The 17,065-nt window shown below is 40.3% G+C and overlaps 1 protein-coding gene across 1 annotated transcript in view; it reads right to left on the bottom strand.

Moving 5' to 3' along the window:
• Window positions 1-17,065, bottom strand: part of nhe3b (putative sodium hydrogen exchanger 3b) — a 70,184-nt gene that overhangs the window by 41,464 nt on the left and 11,655 nt on the right. The window contains 2 exon segments of the mRNA NM_001160482.1: window positions 13,956-14,133; window positions 14,614-14,692. Of these exon segments, the coding sequence (NP_001153954.1) occupies window positions 13,956-14,133; window positions 14,614-14,692 (257 nt within the window).

Genomic DNA, 17,065 nt, shown 5'->3' with positions numbered 1-17,065 from the left:
AGTAGCACAGCCCCTCCCCCGTCTGCTGAGTGGTCGCCTTTTTCAAATAAAAACTATTTCATTGCATCCGCGGTGGAGTTTAGTTTCATAATATTATCATATATCCCAGCTGCCTGACTTGGTTTTAAGTAATCACGAATAAACAGGCCTTATTTTAGGGCATTTTTCACCCTGCCAGCTCCTATTAGTTCTATTGAACAATGTGGCACCAACTTGCCTTCCGAACGTTCTAATCCAAGTTTATTGTACTATGTCACAATTCCTGCTTTGCTATTGTTGGCAATGGAGACCTGCTCACATTGTTTATGGTTAAAATGTAAACAACAAAAAATTACTCATGGAACTCTGAGGTCGTCCCATTGTTTACTATAGGGAAATATAGGTACAGTGCCTTGCGAAAGTATTCGGCCCCCTTGAACTTTGCAACCTTTTTCCACATTTCAGGCTTCAAACATAAAGATATAAAACTGTATTTTTTTGTGAAGAATCAAGTGGGACACAATCATGAAGTGGAACGACATTTATTGGATATTTCAAACTTTTTTAACAAATCAAAAACTGAAAAATTGGGCGTGCAAAATTATTCAGCCCCCTTAAGTTAATACTTTGTAGCGCCACCTTTTGCTGCGATTACAGCTGTAAGTCGCTTGGGGTATGTCTCTATCAGTTTTGCACATCGAGAGACTGACATTTTTTCCCATTCCTCCTTGCAAAACAGCTCGAGCTCAGTGAGGTTGGATGGAGAGCATTTGTGAACAGCAGTTTTCAGTTCTTTCCACAGATTCTCGATTGGATTCAGGTCTGGACTTTGACTTGGCCATTCTAACACCTGGATATGTTTATTTTTGAACCCTTCCATTGTAGATTTTGCTTTATGTTTTGGATCATTGTCTTGTTGGAAGACAAATCTCCGTCCCAGTCTCAGGTCTTTTGCAGACTCCATCAGGTTTTCTTCCAGAATGGTCCTGTATTGGGCTCCATCCATCTTCCCATCAATTTTAACCATCTTCCCTGTCCCTGCTGAAGAAAAGCAGGCCCAAACCATGATGCTGCCACCACCATGTTTGACAGTGGGAATGGTGTGTGTAGCTGTGTTGCTTTTACGCCAAACATAACGTTTTGCATTGTTGCCAAAAAGTTACATTTTGGTTTCATCTGACCAGAGCACCTTCTTCCACATGTTTGGTGTGTCTCCCATGTGGCTTGTAGCAAACTTTAAACAACACTTTTTATGGATATCTTTAAGAAATGGCTTTCTTCTTGCCACTCTTCCATAAAGGCCAGATTTGTGCAATATACAACTGATTGTTGTCCTATGGACAGAGTCTCCCACCTCAGCTGTAGATCTCTGCAGTTCATCCAGAGTGATCATGGGCCTCTTGGCTGCATCTCTGATCAGTCTTCTCCTTGTATGAGCTGAAAGTTTAGACGGACGGCCAGGTCTTGGTAGATTTGCAGTGGTCTGATACTCCTTTCATTTCAATATTATCGATTGCACAGTGCTCCTTGGGATGTTTAAAGCTTGGGAAATCTTTTTGTATCCAAATCCGGCTTTAAACTTCTTCACAACAGTATCTCGGACCTGCCTGGTGTGTTCCTTGTTCTTCATGATGCTCTCTGCGCTTTTAACGGACCTCTGAGACTATCACAGTGCAGGTGCATTTATACGGAGACTTGATTACACACAGGTGGATTGTATTTATCATCATTAGTCATTTAGGTCAACATTGGATCATTCAGAGATCCTCACTGAACTTCTGGAGAGAGTTTGCTGCACTGAAAGTAAAGGGGCTGAATAATTTTGCACTCCCAATTTTTCAGTTTTTGAGATTGTTAAAAAAGTTTGAAATATCCAATAAATGTCGTTCCATTTCATGATTGTGTCCCACTTGTTGTTGATTCTTCACAAAAAAATACAGTTTTATATCTTTATGTTTGAAGCCTGAAATGTGGCAAAAGGTCACAAAGTTCAAGGGGGCCGAATACTTTCACAAGGCACTGTATGTCTGTCTATTTTGGCAAATATCTCGCAATGTGTATATTTAGATTTTAAAAAATTGGACACCATTTTAATCATGAGAATATCCTCTTTCTAATTATGTAAGGGCAGTGTATTTCGTTGTCATCAAACGCTAGCCCCGAAATACCTTTTGCCCTTGGAACGCTGAGCTCCCCCCATTGTTTTCCTATGGAGAAGCATGTTGGTATATTTCGCCAAATATCTCGCAATGGGTATATTTAGATTTTTTCAATTCGGACACCATTTCAATAATGAGAATCTCCTCTCTTGAATTATGTAAGGCTGGGCAGTGTATCTCGTTGTCATCAAACGCTAGACCAGAAACAGTCAGAAGTTGCCATTTTTTTCCTACTTCCTAGCTATGCAGACATAAGCACACTTGGTTAACTTTCTACACAAGTTGTTAATTTTCAGTTTCGTCCTAAGAACAGATTGTAGTGGTAAAATAAAAAGGGATACATTTTTTGGTGCCATTTAGGCGAAATGGAATTCTAAGCATCACTCCAGTCAAAACAACCCTGGAGAACGTTCCATTCCATTAATTTGCTATGGGCTCGCTCAAGTGTTCCAGCTTAGCCAACATTATTTTGCCATTTTCAACCTTGGGTGAATTTTGACTCATTCTATTGTCCAGCCTATAAGTGGCAATTCGCTCTCCTTTTTCTTCTTCTTCGTGTGGTTTTCCAGTAGACTAAAGATTTTGTTGCGTATTGCTGCCTTTAACAGTTCAAAAAGTCGATTGCAAAAAAGGTAAAAGGTAAACACCTCTCTCCCTCCTCTCGCTTGCACTTTATCACCCCCGGTTAATAAAGTTAAAGCTTAAAAATATAATTTTCTGCTGCTTCCCTCACTCAAATCAGACTGGGTCTGATCAGATCTATTTGGAACGGGTGTAGTTGTCCTCGGGTCCGTTCGGAATTTACTTTATTTAAAAAATGTATCTATGCATATTGGGTCTGGGTAGGAAAGCACCAGGTCCATTTCAGAACAGGTCCTTTTTGGACCCATGAAGACCTCTAATGTGTAGTCCATGTATCTGATGTTGTCTGGCCAAAAATAATATGGCATGTCATACAGCATCAGATACATGGGCTACATATAGTAAGATAGAAGGGGTGTCATGTCTTTACTATAAAACTGATTTAAAACAGGGTTAGGGTTAGGGTCACTAAGTCTGGGTGCAGTCCAGCCCTGGATAGAACGTTTGAAGTGGATGTTCTGCTATTTAATGGTTCTCTGGAGTGTCATCCTTCTCTCCTTGGCCTGTCGGAATCCCGGTAGGCGTTGAGGGGAGCAAGGCTTCAGTTGGAAGGTTTCTAGGTTCATGAGACTATGGTTTGCAGTCATACTACTCCTAAGCGCAGGAAACACATAGGATGATGACTGATGGACTCTACGAATGGGTGAGGGATGTCCTAAGGAATTTAGGTTTAACTGGAGCGATGTGCAGTCCCTGGGTAGTCAGCTTAAAGTCAAGGAGTTTATTACCTTCATAGAGAATTTCATTTTGAATGGGTATACCAAGGTCAAGAGGGTGTCACGCAAAAGCATCAGGAATTTCAATGGCGGTATCATGTCTATCTGAGTCTAAGTAGTACTTTGCGACATCACCTAGGTGTACTATATCTCCTTCTAGTTTGATTTGGGAGGGGCAGCTTAGTGACAGTGTCATGACGCTCACATGTGACTATGACGAGGCTGGCCGGGGTGCTGACGAACGAATTGCCAGCTATCTCAACCTGCATGGCTGTTACGTCATCCTCAGCGGACACCACAGCTTGACATCGTTCATCCTCAGAAAACGGCTTAAGGCCGCACAGACAATCTGCCTTATCTCGGATGAAGGGTTTACCGGGACACATGATTAGATTTGGGGTCAGATACAGGTCAGGATTTCTCTGTAGGTAATCAACCAAAGGATGGGTGTGGAACTTCATATACGGTTAAGGATCGGCCCCCTTTTTTCAATTTTCGCCTAAAATGACATACCCAGATCTAACTGCCTGTAGCTCAGGCCCTGAAGCAAGGATATGCATTTTTTTTTGGTACCATTTGAGGAAATGTGAAAGGAATGTAGGAGAATATAACACATTAGATCTGGTAAAAGATAATACAAAGAAAAAAACATCATCTTTGAAATGCAAGACAAAGGCCATCATGTATTATTCCAGCCCAGGTGCAATTTAGATACTGGCCACTAGATGGCAGCAGTGTATGTGCAAAGTTTTAGTCTGATCCAATGAATCATTGTATTTCTGTTCAAAATGTTGAATCAAGACTGCCCAAATGAGCCTAATTTATGTATTAATAACTTTTCATGTTCATAACTGTGCACTCTCCTCAAACTGTAATAGCTACTGTATATCGGACAGTGCAGTTAGATTAACAAGAATTTAAGCTTTCTGACAATATCAGATACAGTGCCTTGCGAAAGTATTCGGCCCCCTTGAACTTTGCGACCTTTTGCCAGATTTCAGGCTTCAAACATAAAGATATAAAACTGTATTTTTTTGTGAAGAATCAAGTGGGACACAATCATGAAGTGGAACGACATTTATTGGATATTTCAAACTTTTTTAACAAATCAAAAACTGAAAAATTGGGCGTGCAAAATTATTCAGCCCCCTTAAGTTAATACTTTGTAGCGCCACCTTTTGCTGCGATTACAGCTGTAAGTCGCTTGGGGTATGTCTCTATCAGTTTTGCAAATCGAGAGACTGACATTTTTTCCCATTCCTCCTTGCAAAACAGCTCGAGCTCAGTGAGGTTAGATGGATGGAGAGCATTTGTGAACAGCAGTTTTCAGTTCTTCTGAGACTATCACAGTGCAGGTGCATTTATACGGAGACTTGATTACACACAGGTGGATTGTATTTATCATCATTAGTCATTTAGGTCAACATTGGATCATTCAGAGATCCTCACTAAACTTCTGGAGAGAGTTTGCTGCACTGTAAGTAAAGGGGCTGAATAATTTTGCACGCCCAATTTTTCAGTTTTTGATTTGTTAAAAAAGTTTGAAATATCCAATAAATACAGTTTTATATCTTTATGTTTGAAGCCTGAAATGTGGCAAAAGGTCGCAAAGTTCAAGGGGGCCGAATACTTTCGCAAGGCACTGTATTATTACAGCCACCTGCCACAATCGTTACACGCATCTGCCCCTAATGACACTCACCTGGACTCCATCACCTTCCTGATTACCTCCACTATATCTGTCACTCCCCTTGGTTCTTTCCTCAGGATTTATTTACTCTGTTTCTGTGTTTCATGTCTGTACACTATTCGTGTTTCTTGTTTTGTTCCATGTTCGTTTATTTATTAAATTCACTCCCTGTACCTGCTTCCCGACTCCCAGCGTACACGTTACAGTTATCTAATAACTTTCAGGTTGTCAGCAACAGGGTCTGGTTCCAGATCCCCGTAGAATGCTTTCTTAAGACGGCTCTGATCATTTTTAGGGCTTTCTAGTCGTGTTTGGCTCACGGTAGATGCCTGCAGAAGATTTGTAATGGCATCAATGCGTTTCGCCCATTCTGCGATAATTGCATATGCCCGCGTATGTTTTTGTCGCTTCAGATTGAAACTCTGCCATGACCTTGTGGATTTCTGAACCAGTTATTTTCCAGGGTAACATCTTTGATGTTGTCATAAATGTTTAACATTGAGTTCAATCCTTTGATATAATCATTCACAGTGAGATTGTTTGATCAATTCCAGGTATTCCCAAACAGGGTTAAGCGCAATGCCGTCGGGGGTTTGCCAAATAAAATGTGATTCGCATTAAAAATGATATATTCCAGAAAAAAATATTCACATTTTTATTTATATTTTCCAACAGGCTATACATTTGGTTGAGACTTTTTTTCTCGCCTGAGTACCCTCGTTTCACTGCCAAAAATAAAATGAAACAATCTAGTGTTCAGCAAAATAACAACACAATGTCAAATACAGTTAGTCAAATAATTAATATCCAATCACATTAACCGTTACTCTCTCGTGGGAATTCCACTAATCTAGCCAAACGTAGCTGTTGCTCATGTTGGTATCTATACTAATGGCGCAAAAGCCATGACAGGGAGACATAGTCGAGTGGTAACGCGCGTGCAAGCAGTTGCTCCTGATGCCACTTGGGTACAATGCAGCATCCACCGAGAGGCTCTTGCTGCCAAGGGAATGCCTGACAGCTTGATAGACGTTTGGACACTACAGTGAAAATGGTTAACTTTGTTAACTCTCGTGTATTTTCTGCATTATGCAATGATATGGGTAGCAACCGTGTAACACTTTTACAACATACAGAAGTGCGCTGGTTATCAAGGTGTGCGTATTGACAAAATATGTCAAAATATGTTAACTTGAGAGACGAGCTTAAAGTTTTTTTTTAAATGACCAACATTTTCACTTGTCTGACCGCTTGCATGATGATGGGTTTCTCACATGACTGGACATATCTGGGTGATGTTTTTTCTCGTCTAAATGATCTGAATCTAGAATTACAGGGACTCTCCGCAACTATATTCAATGTGCGGGACAAAATTGAGGCTATGATTAAGAAGTTGGAGTTCTTCTCTGTCTGCATTAACATGGACAACACACAGGTCTTTCCATCTTTGTATGATTTTTTTGTGTGCAAATGAACTCAAGCGTACGGACAATGTCAAAAGTGATATAGCGAAGCACCTGAGTGAGTTGGGTGCGCAATTACGCAGGTACTTTCCCGAAACAGATGGCACAAACAACTGGATTCGTTATCCCTTTCATGCCCTGCCTCCAGTCCACTTACCGATATCTGAACAAGAGAGCCTCATCGAAACTGCAACAAGTGGTTCTGTGAAAATGTAATTTAATCAGAAGCCACTGCCAGATTTCTGGATTTGGCTGCGCTCAGAGTACCCTGCCTTGGATAATCACACTGTTAAGACACTGATTTCCTTTGCAACCACGTACCTATGTGAGAGTGAATTCTCTGCCCTCACTAGCATGAAAACTAAATACAGGCACAGACTGTGTGTGGGAAATGATTTAAGACTGAGATTCTCTCCAAAACAACCCAACATTGCAGAGTTATGTGCATCCTTTCAAGCACACCCTTCTCATTAACCTGTGGTGAGTTATTCACAATTTTCGATTAACAAATACGGTTTTATATGTAAGATGGTTAAATAAACAGCAAAATTATTATTTGCGCCCTGGTCGCTAAGAGCTCTTTGTCACTTCCCACGAACTGGGTTGTGACAAAAACTCACACTCATTCTTATGTTTAATAAATGTATCGTATAGTGTGTGTGTGTGTGGCAGGCATACAATGATGGCAAAAAACAACATTTGAGAGTGCACTGACCCTGGTGCTAAAGGGGGTACGCAGCTGGAGGTTGAATGTTTGAAGGGGTACGGGACTATAAAAAGATTGGGAACCACTGATCTATACTCCTCGTTCAGTTGGTTTAGCATTATTTGGTAGGCTCATGGTTCCTCCTTACTGGTTGAGCGACGCTTCTTAGGGACTGGGTTTTTCCCTTCAGAGTCAGTATCGCTGTTGTGTGGAGAAGTGTGGAGATTTGTCGTTGATGTACCCTTCCTTTCTCTGGGCTCACCATTACCTGGGTAGGTATTGTCGCCCATAGCATAGCACGTTTCCTGTGGGTATGAGAGGTTCCTATGAGGTGACAATTAGGTCAGTGGTCAGTTGGCTTTGTTTTAAGTTGGATGTCCGGGATTTGTATACCCAGTTTTGTTGCTCGCCTTTGGCCTATTCATACTTATTCTGTAAAACCACGATTTTCTCATGTAGCCTGTAGGCTTCCTTTTTCCATTGAGCACTGTCTGCTTCAATCTCTTGTAACTCCCTTGAGAGTCTTTCTGCTTTCTTATTGGATTTTAGGATAAAGTTTTGCTCCAATTCCAATGTCCCTTCAGTTTCCTGGGGAGTGAGCATTACGGCCATAAGTTATTGTACTTTACGACCCAGAGAGTCCAGATGCATGTGCTTCTTTAGACTCGGCCAAAAATGCTATTTGTGCAGTGAGTTCCTCCTTAACTCTCTGTGCGTCAGTCTTTCAGTCCTGCCATCCAGTTGTCTAGTCATGTCTTTGTGCTCCTCCTCTAACTAGTACCGAGTTCTGTAAGGTATCATGTTCTTGTTTGAGTGTGTAATTTTCTTTCTTTGTTTGCTGGGCTTGAGCCATTCGTTCATCCAACTCAATTTGCAGAGTGTCTTTGGATCCTTTGAACTCTTTATTCTGCAATTGGGCTAGTAGTAGTTCACCTTTCTGATTCTCGATAACTGCTTATTACTTGGCTAGTTTCTCATCCTCTGGCCCCATCTACTTCCTTTAGGGCTATCCTAAATTGGGCAGAGACATTTAACACTATACTATGTGGTTAAATGAGGGTCTGGTCTGAAGCGCCTGTGATGATATCCTGTGCGGTCTGATTGATTTAATTAATTCTTCTAGTGTTTCCACATAACACGGATTTGACGTAGAGGTAAAATCTGCTACAATGGCTTCAGTGTTCAAGTTATCCATGCTTACTTAGAGATGACAATGTTAGACTATAGAGGACTAGGGTACAAATTGTTAATGTGTGACAATAGAATTTGAGAGGTTGCTCCTTTACTGCTACTCACTTCCAAGGGAACCAAAAGGGTTTTACACCACAGGGAGCCAGATTGTCATTTTATTTAGCTTTGATCCCAGTTGGACAAAGAAGCCGACCCGTAACTGTTTGAACAGGGACCCGAGAGATTGAACTACAATGGAATTGAGCTACAATGGTCTAGGATGGTTGAGGGGCAGCTCTCAGGTAACTGTTGGGGGATCTTGGATAGTTCAGATCCCCATTTTGACTTGATGGGAGATCTGTCGACATGCTCTTGAGCGGGACGCTTGACCCTGGCTGCTCCTGTGGTTTGCTTTGGATGGTAGTCTGTTAGATAACTGAATATAATGTAAATGTTGAGCGGCTTCACTGTAGGTAGATCAATAATAATGATCAATAAAAAATATCACTGTCTCTGAGATTTCGAATCCTACTTGTCATTAAAAGAAGTCTACAGAACCTTCAGATTATAATTGTGACACCTGCGGTTTATGACACCTACTTGCTAAGAAAGTTTCCCATTGCCTTAAATGATAGGTGTGGCCCCGTTTACTATAGTTTGGACACACCTACTCATTCAAGGGTTTTTCCTTTATTTTTGCTATTTTCTACATTGTGGAATAATAGTGAAGACATCAAAATTATGAAATAACACATATGGAATCATGTAGTAGGGTCAAAGACGAGACATGTACATTTGGTGTCCGAAGGCCATTCATTTAACATAAAAAGATAAATACGTATAAAAATAAGATTAAATCACTCTTAAACTCTTACCCTTCTTTTGACCCAGACATATTTGTGTCGCAAACTATTAAATGAAGGGAGTTATTGAGCTCTAAAGCGTCAAAATGTCCTTCAGTATAACTGTCCAGGTTAAAATTCTAATGACAAAAGTGTTTTTTTAATTCATCCTAAAAATATAAATTAACACCCATGGCATAATTGTGTTAGCGTTTGCGCCGTCAAAAAATCAAACAAATGAATCTGGTGATGAACTTAACTATAGTATCCACTGAAGGATAGAGCAGCCTTCTGAACAACTTGTACAAGTACAACATGAACCTGCACCTCCAGAGATGGAGCAAGCATCTGAGTCCTTGAAAAATACTATTGCTGCCACTAATAATAGTCCACGGGATCATTATTGTTATTTCTGAAGGAATCACATTTAATCAATATTTGTGGGCCGTAGTGATACAGTGGGGCAAAAAAGTATTTAGTCAGCCACCAATTGTGCAAGTTCTCTGAGAGAGGCCTGTCATTTTCATTATAGGTACACTTCAACTATGACAGACAAAATTAGCAAAAAAAATCCAGAAAATCACATTGTAGGATTTTTAATTAATTTATTTGCAAATGATGGTGGAAAATAAGTATTTGGTCAATAACAAAAGTTTATCTCAATACTTTGTTATCTACCCTTTGTTGGCAATGACAGAGGTCAAACATTTTCTGTAAGTCTTCACAAGGTTTTCACACACTGTTGCTGGTATTTTGGCCCATTCCTCCGTGCAGATCTCCTCTAGAGCAGTGATGTTTTGGGGCTGTTGATGGGCAACACGGACTTTCAACTCCCTCCAAAGATTTTCTATGGGGTTGAGATCTGGAGACTGGCTAGGCCACTCCAGGACCTTGAAATGCTTATTACGAAGCCACTCCTTCATTGCCCGGGCGGTGTGTTTGGGATCATTGTCATGCTGAAAGACCCAGCCACGTTTCATCTTCAATGCCCTTGCTGATGGAAGGAGGTTTTCACTCAAAATCTCACGATACATGGCCCCATTAATTTTTTGCTTTACACGGATCAGTCATACTGGTCCCTTTGTAGAAAAACAGCCCCAAAGCATGATGTTTCCACCCCCATGCTAGGTATGGTGTTCTTTGATGCAACTCAGCATTCTTTGTCCTCCAAACACGACGAGTTGAGTTTTTACCAAAAAGTTATATTTTGGTTTCATCTGACCATATGACATTCTCCCAATCTTCTTCTGGATCATCCAAATGCTCTCTAGCAAACTTCAGATGGGCCTGGACATGTACTGGCTTAAGCAGGGGGACACGTCTGGCACTGCAGGATTTGAGTCCCTGGCGGCGTAGTATGTTACTGATTGTAGGCTTTGTTACTTTGGTCCCAGGTCTCTGCAGGTCATTCACTGGTTCTGGGATTTTTGCTCACCGTTCTTGTGATCATTTTGACCCCACGGGGTGAGATCTTGCGTGAAGCCCCAGATCGAGTGAGATTATCAGTGGTCTTGTATGTCTTCCATTTCCTAATAATTGCTCCCACAGTTGATTTCTTCAAACCAAGCTGCTTACCTATTGCAGATTCAGTCTTCCCAGCCTGGTGCAGGTCTACAATTTTGTTTCTGGGGTCCTTTGACAGCTCTTTGGTCTTGGCCATAGTGGAGTTTGGAGTGTGACTGTTTGAGGTTGTGGACTGGCTATGCCACTCTTTTATTCTGATAACATGTTCAAACAGGTGCCATTCAGGTGCCATTCAGGTGCCACAAGTGGAGGTGGAACAAGTGGAACAAGTGTACCTATGATGAAAATTACAGGCCTCTCTCATCTTTTTAAGTGGGAGAACATGCACAATTGGTGGCTGAATAAATACTTTTTTGCCCCACTGTATGTGTCATTCAGGGTAACAAAATATTGTCATACAGTATAACACCAGTATTTTATATTAAAATACAATAACTTTGTTTTGTTGACTCAAGAGACAAAAACAAATGTCAAAGGATGAAGTGAAAGATATTTGCTTAGATTTCATATTTTCTTTCAGTAAGGCAGGAAGTTTTTGTAAAATAAATTTAGTTCCCGTGACACATCAAATATGTGGTATTCAAAATAAAATGTAATTTCTCTCTGGGTAGTTATAGTTCTGCCATGTCTAAGCATGGTATAACCTTGTGATTGTGAAAAATGGGCCTAAAATTATTATATTTTTATTACCACTTAGTGTGATACTGAATGACATTTTACTAGGGTACATTCATATGAATCACAATAAAAGTTCATTATTGGCTTTATTGTTGAATATAACTCAAATAAGGGCATAGGTGACACTCAAATTAACATAAAAAAGTATTTTAGGGAATTGTAATTGCTACTTTGAAAACCTTATACGTCTTTGACCCAGTAACCAAAAAAGTGTTAAACAAATCAAAATATATTTTATATTTGAGATTCTTCAAAGTAGTCACCCTTTGCCTTGATGACAGCTTTGCACACTCTTGGCAATCCATTCAAATCATATTTTTATTCAATACATATTTTATATTCCATAATTAATTACCCAAATAATTTGACATTATAATAATGTTAGGCTACTCCGCTAAATTATGGTATTGCTCGTGTGAGGATGCTAAAGTCTGGTTCATTTCTCAGAGTACAGTGATGTTTTTGTTAACATTTTAACGAGAACTATTTCTCTCCTGCCTCAGGCCGCCGCGCATGACTTTCCTCCCCTCTCCCTCCCTTCTGTAAATTCTATGGGCTGTTACAACTTCTTGCATTGTTGTTCATCTCTAGATGTGGGCATAATATATTATTTTTATAATGGAGACATTACTGGATGTTAGAGTTTAATGAATAGCATTAAGAAGTGTTTGAAGTTTTGTTTTTTAATGTTGATTAGTGTGCTTTCTGCATGAAATTGTTTGTTTATAAGGCCGGAACTTTCATTTCTTACTTTTCCACATAATGGTGAGTCATCCTCATATCTTACATTACAAAGATGCCTCAAGGGAAGTAAAAGGCAATTGGATTTGAATCAAAAGTATATTACATTACCCTAAAAACAGGTGTGTAATTTGCAATCTTTATTGTGAGAGCCATTGTGACATTAAAAATCCAATATTGGTGTTTGGCCACCACTCATTGAGATCGAGGGGATCAATAAGCAAGCAGAAGAAGGATTTTGGTCGGCTGTGGCTATTATTCGAGCCACGCTTTTATTGTTCAGGTCGAATGGACAGTGAGGGCGAGGCTAGGTGCTAGGCTCCTTGCCTGATTGGCTGAAACATTCCGTGGTCCCGCTTAGCAGGAGGTGCATCCAGCCCCAGAGAGCAGAGTTCCTTTCATTAGGGAATTTAATATTGTTCCATTATTGATGGATAAATCCTTTTTACAACCGGGAAAGGTGGGTCATTGTTCAGGGCATAATGTCCCTACATAATGATACAAAACATGACCTGCTCTCTTTGAAATAGAAGTTATTCACAAAGTTTAGAATACACAATATAATTTAGCATTTCTACAGCACACAATGATCATAGCATGCATCAGTACACTTCTTGCCTCCCAGCCTGGATGCTTATGTAATGATTTCTCCCACAAAGCAAGGTTTTTGGTGTTAACAATAATGGTTTCCTGATTCCATTTGAATGTTTTGGATTCTGTCCTTTTAGAGCAGGGCAAACCATTTGGCGGGCCCCTGCTATTACTGTGTCACCCTGTCTTGGATCGAACGTGTGAAGTTGATGTTCTGCCATGTAATGGCCCTCTGGACTGTTATCTTGTAAAGGCATCAGCATACTTCAGTCAGTTTCACACAAACCATGAGCTTGCATACTCCCTTAAAAGACCTTCGCTTGAAAAACGAGAAAAAAGTGACAATAGCACTGTTTGTCCATTTTGAGATGCCATAACCACCTTCAAAATAGTCTGAATTAATATAAGGTAACTCAAGAAATCTGTCATTCATTTTGACCTTTTTGCCAAGGAGATCTTAGTTACGCAATTTTACACCTAAGATGTTTGGTGCAGCATTTCTCAATGAAAAAATGTGCATGAAATCGAGTCATCTCTCGTTGAATGACACCCAATACTTTATTGAAGAATCCCTACTGTTGACCAATCACCAAAAAAGGTGCATAGACTATGGCTACCGACTTCGGTCAAATTGGTGTGACCGAATAGCCAAAAAGTCCAAAACAAACAATAACGTCACAAAATGTTATCATAATATATGCACAAACTCTTCCAAACTGTTTCATCTGGGAAGCATGCAGAAGCCAAAGTGCATTGGGAATGGGGGAAAATATTTGCTGAGTAGTGTCACGTCTTTTCATCTCTACCGTTGTAGATGTGTGGGTATGGTCTGCCAACTGCCAGGCATTTGGAATTGGCCTGGTCTTTAGTCAGCCGACTTCCCTACAATAACTCCTTTTTTTCTAAGAGTGTACTAAGTAACTGAAACACATATCTAAAAACTAAGGCAAGGTAAGTGGAAATATCATGTTAAGGGGTGTTCCACTGAAAACCTAACAGAAAGGGTATACAGTAAATGGCCTAATACATCAACATAACAGTCAGAAAGACTTACGACAGGATAGCGGATAGGGAGAGCATCTCGGCTGTGAGGTAAGAGAGGTAGCCCAGAACGAAGATGAAGCCTGGCTCGATAATCTGGATGTTCTTGGTGCATCTGGTTAGGAGCGAGATCAGCAGAGCAAAGACGACACCAACCAGGGAGCCTCCAACCGCCACCACGAAGAATGAGACTACACAGAGCAGAGGAGGAAGAGAGGAAGGTGATAAAAGAAAGAGGAGGAAGAAGAAGAGAGTCAGAAGGACATATAGGGGCAAACAGGGAACAAAGTAAGTAATTATTAAATGAATACATAAAATGTTGGTTAGACCAGGGGTATGCAACCCCTGGGTTAGACAGATTACATACTCTATTGCTTGTTGCATTACCTTTACAGTTTGCTTAAAGATGGCACAATAAGCTGTACCTATTGACTATCTGACAGGGCTATATTTGTTGGCCTGAGAATCAAACACTGGCACCTTATTCCTTACATAGCGCAGATAAGTGCACTATATAAGGAAGTTGGAAAAAATGTATGCACTCACTACTGTAAGTTGTTCTGGATAAGAGTGTCTCCTAAATGACTAAAATGTCAAATGTAAAATAATTGCAATATATAAGGAATAGAGTGCAATTTTGGACGTAGCCAAGGTGTGGCGCTCTTACTCACTTATGCCTTTGATGATCTCTACAGCGTCGATTTGTGCCCCTCCAAGCGACACAAATGCATCAAACACATTGAACAGCACCTGAGTTGGGGGGGTTAAGCACGGAGTTGGGGGGGTTAAGCAACCAAATAAATTGAACACTACATTATTTAATGTGTTACAATTAATTGAATCAATTGTTTAATGTAATCCATTAGATTTAAAATGGTATTCTTGGACTATTTGTATATGATTTATGTTATATAGGCCTACAAACAGACAGCATTCTCTGGAGCAAAGCATGTGACTGACCGGTGCAGTTCAGTCAACGTGCCTTGTCTTGTGTATTGCCTTTGTACTCCATTTGTCGGGTTAAGGTTTCCAATGATGAATGTCATTACACTTGGATGTCCACATACTTCTTATTTAACACATTACAAAAAGTTAAGTGAATGTGTTTTGCAAAAAAACTGTAGTATACACATTAACTGTGTCCCAAATGGCACCCTATTCCTTACCAAGGGGCGTATTCAGACTTACCCTATGCACGTGTGTAACAAGGTTTGTGTGTGTGGCACCCTTGTGAGCACTGAATACATTTAATTAAATGCCAGAAAACACACCCACTGGGTGGCCTACCAATTTGATCAAGGAGTTTTTCGGTTCATTTATCTAAATCCCTTTAAATACTGAATTTGTTTGGCACAACATTAGTATGTAGCTTATGGAGAAGGTGTTCAGAATGGAGATGCATCTGCATATTCATCTGTTTCAAAACCCATGCGTAGATTTAAAAACACTTAGAGTGAAATATATATTATTTTTTATCAACCTTGGGCTGCATCATGGGACAAATACGGTTAGAGCGCCTTACGCACAAAATGTAAAAAAAAAGGTTGAATCAGCATTGTTTCAATGTAATTTATCAACGTATTGTGATATGGAATATGAGCATAAAACACATTTAGATTTGCAAAAGTTATGAAAACAGTACTGGTTGATCTAATTTCAACCAGCGTTGCAAAGATTGAATTGAGGGTAAAACTTTTACTTAAATACAATCCCACTGGGCACAAAAAATGTTGAATTAATGTTCAATGTAATTTGTCAACAAATTGTGATGTGGAATCTACGTGGAAAATATATTGGATCAAGTCAACAACTGTTGTTTTGAGGGTGACATTTTTTGACATTTTGAGGGTGACATGAGGGTGACATTTCTACCCCAGGATTATGTCATTATGGTAACCCATTTTCAACATAGATAATCCTTGTATCTTCAACATTATATCCAATATCAGAAAAGTTCATGCCAGGCAGCACCTCCTACTGGAAAGTTGATCTATCTACAGCTATGGTTGCTAAACTTCTAATAGTTATCCAAATTTCAGTTCATGTGTGTGGAGCAGTGGATGACTGGAAGACTGTGTCCCCTTTTCTCAGCGATACAACAAATGATCTATTACTAGTGTGTTCATATCTAAATTTTTTAAATATCATTTAAGTTTCCACATCACAATAACATCACTTCCAGTTGACGGGGGCAGCTCTAGTAGGGCAGAAATTTGATGAACTGACTATTTGGAAAGGTGGCGTCATGACAGTGCCACGTTGAAATTCACTGAGCTCTTCAGTAAGGCTTTTTTACTGTCAATGTTTGTCTACTGGAGATTGCATGGCTGTGTGCTCGATTTTATACACCTGTCAGCAACGGGTATTGCTGAAACAGCCGAATCCAGAATTTGTAGGGGTGTCCACATACTTTTGTATATATAGTGTGTTTCAACCCAGGATCCAACTAAAATAGACAATACATATACTGTATGCCTAGGGTTTCAAGCTTCCCCATAGTATGATGCTGCCTCCCGCATGCTTCACCATGGTGCCAGGTTTCCTCCAGACGTGACACTTTGCATTCAGGCCAAAGAGTTCAATCTTGGTTTCATCAGATCAGAGAATCTTGTTTCTCGTGGTCTGAGAGTCCTTTAGGTGCCTTTTGGCAAACTCCAAGCAGGCTGTCATGTGCCTTTTAACTGAGAAGTGGCTTCCATCTGGGCACTCCACCAAAAAGGCCTGATTGGTGGAGTGCTGCAGAGATGGTTGTCCTTCTAGGCAGAATTGCAAAGAAAAAGCGATATCTCAGACTGGCCAATGAAAAGAAAAGATTAAGATGGGCAAAAGAACACAGACACAGGACAGAGGAGCTCTGCTTAGAAGGCCAGCATCCCGGAGTCGCCTCTTCACTGTTGACGTTGAGACTGGTGTTTTGCGGGTACTATTTAATGAAGCTGCCAGTTGAAGACTTGTGAGGCATCTGTTTCTCAAACTAGACACGCTAATGTACTTGTCCTCTTGCTCAGTTGTGCACCGGGGCCTCCCACTCCTCTTCCTATTCTAGTTAGATCCAGTTTGCGCTGTTCCGTGAAGGGAGTAGGTCACAGCGTTATACGAGATCTTCAGATTCTTGGCAATTTA

Source organism: Oncorhynchus mykiss, chromosome 30 (assembly GCF_057628025.1).
Source record: "Oncorhynchus mykiss isolate SJ-2025 chromosome 30, ASM5762802v1, whole genome shotgun sequence".
Classification (NCBI taxonomy): domain Eukaryota; kingdom Metazoa; phylum Chordata; class Actinopteri; order Salmoniformes; family Salmonidae; genus Oncorhynchus; species Oncorhynchus mykiss.
Note: the sequence above shows the minus strand (reverse complement) of the source record. Positions and strands in the feature narration are given on the sequence as shown.